Genomic DNA, 6,238 nt, shown 5'->3' on the forward strand with positions numbered 1-6,238 from the left:
GGAGTGCAAAGAAGTCAAATATTTACGTTTATGTTCCAGACTTTATGAAAATAATGTAATTTCGGGTCAAACTTATGTTTTTCGACCCGTAGCTTTTTAAGCCCAATTTTCTATGAGTACTTAAGCAAAAACACAGCTAGGGTTTCAGAAGATTTCCGATTTCACGCAAAAAAATAGAAAAGAAAGGCTGCTACATTCTCATGGAGAACTAGCAACCCTAGGTTGATCCATTGGTATACGGGAACATCGTTCATGACTTCTTGAGGTTCAATTCTTAATAGTAATTCAGTTTATTTATTTATTGTCTTCTCTTATCAATTCATGCTCTTTATTTATTTATGAAACTCGAATATAGTGATGCTTAATCTCTATTTTGAGTTATATATTGTGAGACTTTTCGGATTGATTCATCGCTTGTATGACTAGTTCGAATAGGAATTGATATAGGTTTTTTTCGCGCTTAGCAAAAAAGGGTTGGTCGAAATCTGTCATGATACAAACCGTGTTCTAAGTGACGCTTGTTCACTACTCATGGTTAGTTGAACACATTCTTTGCTTAATCGAATGAATTCGTATAAACTGTTTATCGCTTGTATAATCGGTCTTATAAACCAACCAAGGCATGAATATATAAACAATATTTTATGTGAACCGAGGATAGAATCATAACGAAGTTTTCCCAAAACCAATGGATTGATCGTCTTTTTATCAATTGAATTTCTAATACTACTCTTTCGATCTAAACAAACCCAAAACCCCATATTTAATTGTGTTATTCATTGTTCTTATTTTTACTAATTATTAAATTAGAGGTCCTTGTGAGACGACCAAGGTTAACTACCTTGTTACTACTTTTCTTAATTAAAACTTATTTTGATCACGAAACGACAGTGATCAAATTGGCGCCGTTGCCGGGGATCTCTGATCACTACAAGAAAACTGCTTTGGAGCGTCGGCCAAAAAGAGACGCTAAATGGCAAAAAGCGGACGCTACAAGGTACTTAGCGTCATCTTAGCGTCTACATCGTGACAGACACTTAAATGCCCGAAGCTAGACAGTTGCGTCCAGCAGACGCTATTTGGCGTCCGTCCCGTTAGATGCTAAGCCGAAGCTAGTGGCATGTATATGAGGCAGACGCTAGTAGCTTCGATTTTTGGGTGACGCTACACATATATATTGGTGTTATAAAACGTCACCCTTAGAGTCCGCTTGACAGACGCTAAATGTAGCGTCTGCTCTAAATAGATGCTATATTTTAGTTTCTGAATTATATAGCGTCCGCTAAAGCAGACGCTTTTGTTTTTTATTTTTTAATTTAAAAAACTCATCCTAGAAAGGAACCTATCCTGTATTTCTAAAAATACATCAAAAAATTATTATCTTTCATAGTTTTCGACCATAATTTCTCACAACCATAAAATCTCTACCAATATATTCATTAAAATATCAAAACCAAAGATAACAATCATAAAATCTCTACCAATGTACTCATTAAGGTCATCAAAACCAAAGATAAAGAGTCAAAGGCATAAAAGAAAGTCAAGAACACAATGGCATTAACAACCCAATTGCATCCAGTGCCGCATTCCCATCATGCAACTAGATAGACATTTGTTAAGATTACGAGATATCATCCCATGCATGACATCTCAAAGATAGTAACTATAATGAAATAACTGAGAAACAAGAAACATTTGTGAACAAGATCTTCAAGTCTTGACCACAAGAATTTTCTACCTAGAGATGAGAAGTCTTGACCTAAGAATACAAGGTACTAACACGTTACCATTACAAGACCAAAGCCCAACCAAAGAAACATTAAAGGACTACAAAACACTAGAAGAAAGAACTTAAAAACACCCGGCTAGTACAAACACCAATAAAGTGTCAAAGCAAAAATTAAATTAGCACCAATAGCAGCAACACCAAACAAATGGATACACTAAGGCCCCCCCTAAAAGGAAAAAAGCCATAAGCCTTCACCTAAAAAACCATAAAAACAGAAACTAATACACAAGAGAAGAGCTAGAGAAAAAACCACATAAACTATATGAGTGTAATTATGTCCCCAAATCCTAGCTCCTTGTATATTTGATCACTTTCCTAATTATATGCAGTCAAATAAATCAGCTGATAACAAGAAGTGAATGATATTTCTTTAAGATTGTCCACATAGAGGCATCTAGTCTACCATAATAGTTTAGAAGCAAACAAGTGTCTAAGCATACCCCAGATGGCTTCAATAGCTCATGAACCCATGAACGACTCTATTCATTACAGGAAAATATATATGTGCTTAAAACAGATAACTAACAAAACCAAAATGATGAATATTGAGACAAGCTATCAACACATGCATTATCAGCAACTATGGCAAGCTATCAACACATTATCAAAGAAAGTTTAAGATAGTCTAACATATCAACACATTTAAGATAGTTAAACATTATCATTATCTTACTTCGATAGCTTGCTGCATGAAAAACATAGCAATGAGTATGCAAAAAACTCTCCCACAATGAGCTTTGTGTGTATAATGCCACATATGGAAGTGGATGACAAAGTTTGAACAACTTAGAATACACTCTGTAAGTGCAAAACAACAATGACATACATTTTAGTTCTGACATGTTGCTAGAGTTCTTTACTTTTATTTTAGTCAATCAAAATATTTCAAAATAAAAAGAATATACTTAAATTAAGAATATTCAATACTAGAGAAGTAAACAATATGTATCTTGTGAGATCCAAAGTCCTGTAAAGGGATAAAAATTTATGAAAGTTATATTTCAATTATTGTATATGTAATTTTAGAATATACCTTAATCTTGCTTTGATTCCACATGTCCAATCATGCTAATAGCACATTAGCCTCACTTATATTGTTCTTGATTCTTTCGTACTATCTTTTTCTCACCAAAAAGTATGATATAATCAAGTAATGTTGAGTATTTTCTTACACCACACCATGTCAAGTCATGTAATCTTGTCCCATGTCCAGAATACCTAAAGTCCAACAATAAAGTGGTGACAGCAGTGTCAAACTGGTGGAACATATGCAAGAGATAAAGGAGATTTCATTGAATGTAAATGCATGAACCAACAAAATTTGGCAGTCCATATATAATCGTGGAGTTAAAACAGTTACAAAGAAACAAACAAGTAAAACTGCTATGTAAGCTATAAACCTCGAGTAAATGTCTCAACGTTGCTCTTAACAGTGGTGGTTGTGTCGGTGCATTCTCCTATAACTGAAGCTGCGTAAGCTTTGAACTAATGCTAGAAAAGGAAATTATAATTGCACTATGAATACACATTATAATAAACCTCAACACTATTGTTGTTGCTGCATATTCAAGTATTTGGATAGATTTTAATTCTTCCTTGTCCCAAAATGAATCTATATTTGTTTTGGAATATCATTATACTACTTTCTACTTTCTACCTAAAGAGCCAAGGAGATTCTACAATTAAAATTGGCAGGACATATACTTTTCACATCCTACATAATTTTTTAATCAGAGGTACATGAAATTATTTAATTATAATGAAGTTGTTTACATGTGAATTTAATACTTACAAGTTCAAGTGCCACTTCAATATGATCCTTGCGGCCTGAGGTGTAGACCGCTCTGCCTCTTGACGAAGCTCGGTGGTCTTATTTTGATCGAAGAATTTCAAGAACTCGTCACTGATTTCGTATTGCATAATTAATGGCCTTCGCAACTTCAATGGGAGGAATGAGCCTACAAAATATTGATAAAATCATAGAGTTACGGATCAATCTTGAAATAACAATGCATCATGTAGTGACAATTATCTAATCAGTCAAATGAGGGGTTAATTAAGATTGTTTCATATATGTAACTTACCCTTTACTATAAAGTCGTATAATGATCTTCCTATCATCATCTCTCCTTGGCACAAGAGGGGGAAAAATAGATAGTCAAACATGTAAGAATTATAATAATATGAAACAGTTAGTTTTAAGAATTTAAGAAACAAATCAAACATGACATAGTTTTCTGCATAATTATGCAGAAAATCCAAAGGTACCATAAATGCTTAGATAAGCCTAATGATCAACTTCATTTGATTCATTAATCAAACAGTTAGCACTGTGAGGCCTACAAGCAGAAGTAGGCAAATGATTCATTTCGCATTGTGAAGCTCAAATACAAAAAGGACAGCAACAACCAAACCAAGCCCACTTCTAAAGCTACAAAATTTCACTCATTTCTCAAATTTACTCAAATTTTCAATATTCAAAACTTATATTAAATCTCTATTTTCTTGTAGATCAAATTGCCAGTTACGAATGAATTAAATTGAAACCATAAAAAATTAAAATATTAACAGTTCAACAATTAAATTAAGTAATAAGTTGTTAATTCCACACTCAACATTTAACTCAAGTAATAAAATGTTAATCATATATTTATATTTTATACCAACAAAAGCCCACACAATCATTAGTGAGATAAGAAATCAAGTATCTAAGTCAATCCCAACAGGGTCATTATTGAAATTTACAAGTTAACAAACAACAAATCTGCAAAATAGTTCTAGAATGACAACAACACAATCATCTCATTAGCTTAAACAAGATAAACTACTAATACACCAACATAAAAAACCAAATCACTGAAACACTAGCAATAGAGTTTACTAATCGATAAATGGGTAAGATGGAGGATGTTTGAATCGGAATCAGAAGGAGAAATGAATGGTTTCACTAAAAAAAATACTGAAACCCTAGGATTAGAGTTTACTAACCCTAGGAATCAATTCTAATCACTGTTAGAAACCTCTAAAACATGTCAAAAATCAATTTTAGATATTAAAGAATCCCTTTTGGCTCTCCCAAAAGTGAATCCAACCATGACCTAAAATTGATTTTTGACATGACCTTAAAATTGAAGGAACAAACTATAAAGAACATGAAGTGCAGAAATTTGTGAAGAGATGAAGTTACTTACTTGGAATCGTGAAAACGATGGTAAACGGCCGAGTAATTTTGAGGTTCTTCAACGGCAACGGAGAGGAGAGATGCGCGACAAGAGATTGAAGGAGAGTTGTTCTTCGACGGCAACGAGAGTTTGAAGGAGAGTTGCGCCAAATGCTTCTTCGACGGCGGAGGGATTAGGAATAGATCTCAAGTTCCATTTTTGTGTCTTTGATTTTTTTTTTTGTCACTTCATATATTTGGGTAATTGGTAAAGAAAATATAATTAATTCATATTATTGCTGTGTGGGAATGAAATAAAAGTGGGAACTGAAAATTAGTGAAAAATTTTGGCGCTTAACAAATAGTTTTTTATTTTATTTAATTTATCATTAGAGTCCGCCTCAGCAGACTCAATGAAATAATAAAAAAATTATAAAATGAATTATTTATTTATTTTTTCATAGCGTCTCCATGGTGTCTCCAAAAGCAGACGCTAACTTTAAATATTAAATTAAAATAATAAAAATACAGTAGCGTCTGTCAATCAGACTCAAAAGAGACGCTAGTAGCGTCCGTGTCGTGGCTGACGCTAAAAAATTTGAAGCTAAAACCCATTTTTCTTGTAGTGGATTAGGATTAGTAAAATTTAGAACTAACTAACGTTACTAACACTTTTTGTTTTGTGAGTTTTTGTTGTGTTTCAGGTTCTGACGTTGAATTTTGCAGTGAAGCTGAAAAGTAGTTAATTTTCGGTTGATATCTCAGATTGATCCGAAATTTGGTCCACAAATCCGAAAAAAATCAAGGAACAAAACTTTCGTACCTTTGATACGAAAATTGAGGCTGAAATTGCGAAATTCCTTCGTTTAGATCACTTTTTATTTTTTTTGAATTTTTCATACATTTAAAAAAATCCCAAAAAATTATATTTAGATTTGTTTGATTTTTAGAGATTTTAGGTGTTATTTTTAATTATTTTTTTAGATTTTATTTGACTCGGTTTTTATTTTTCTCTTCATTTTATTTAGACAGAAAAAAAAACAATAAAAAAATGGGAGATTCATCGGACCAGTTGGCTTATATCATAAATTGCTTGGATGCAAGAAAACAACAATCTTGCTATCAAAATTATATTCCAACTGTGATGTGTAATATTTGTTCTTCGAGTTTTCATATTAGTGATGATTGTCCTACATTTTTAGATACTTTTTGTGGTGAGACGCAATTTGTAGGTAATTTTCAAGGACAATACTATCAAGAACAAAATTCATATCCTGCTGAGCAGCCTA

The 6,238-nt window shown here is 32.7% G+C and overlaps 1 protein-coding gene across 8 annotated transcripts; it reads right to left on the bottom strand.

The window, feature by feature from the left end:
- Positions 1-1,403: 1,403 nt before the first annotated feature.
- LOC123884291 lies at positions 1,404-5,234 on the bottom strand. 8 transcript variants are annotated; one of them, XR_006800732.1, is made up of 5 exons: positions 4,981-5,217; positions 3,874-3,918; positions 3,582-3,747; positions 2,463-3,007; positions 1,404-1,984 (listed from the first exon to the last, which is right to left on the bottom strand). XR_006800732.1 is itself a non-coding variant. In XM_045933367.1 (4 exons), the coding sequence occupies exons 2-4, from the start codon at positions 3,911-3,913 to the stop codon at positions 2,875-2,877; spliced, it is 339 nt and encodes a 112-aa protein (XP_045789323.1). In that variant the 5' UTR covers positions 3,914-3,915; positions 4,981-5,212; the 3' UTR covers positions 1,612-2,874. The 8 variants fall into 8 exon arrangements, 2 of the variants coding, with proteins under 2 accessions (XP_045789323.1, XP_045789322.1); XR_006800729.1 differs by having other exon boundaries at positions 1,612-2,587; positions 2,823-3,007; positions 4,981-5,225; XR_006800733.1 differs by lacking the exon at positions 1,404-1,984 and having other exon boundaries at positions 2,499-2,756; positions 2,823-3,007; positions 4,981-5,213.
- Between the last annotated feature and the right edge of the window lie 1,004 nt (positions 5,235-6,238).

The sequence above is a fragment of the Trifolium pratense genome, linkage group LG5 (genome assembly GCF_020283565.1).
Source record: "Trifolium pratense cultivar HEN17-A07 linkage group LG5, ARS_RC_1.1, whole genome shotgun sequence".
Classification (NCBI taxonomy): domain Eukaryota; kingdom Viridiplantae; phylum Streptophyta; class Magnoliopsida; order Fabales; family Fabaceae; genus Trifolium; species Trifolium pratense.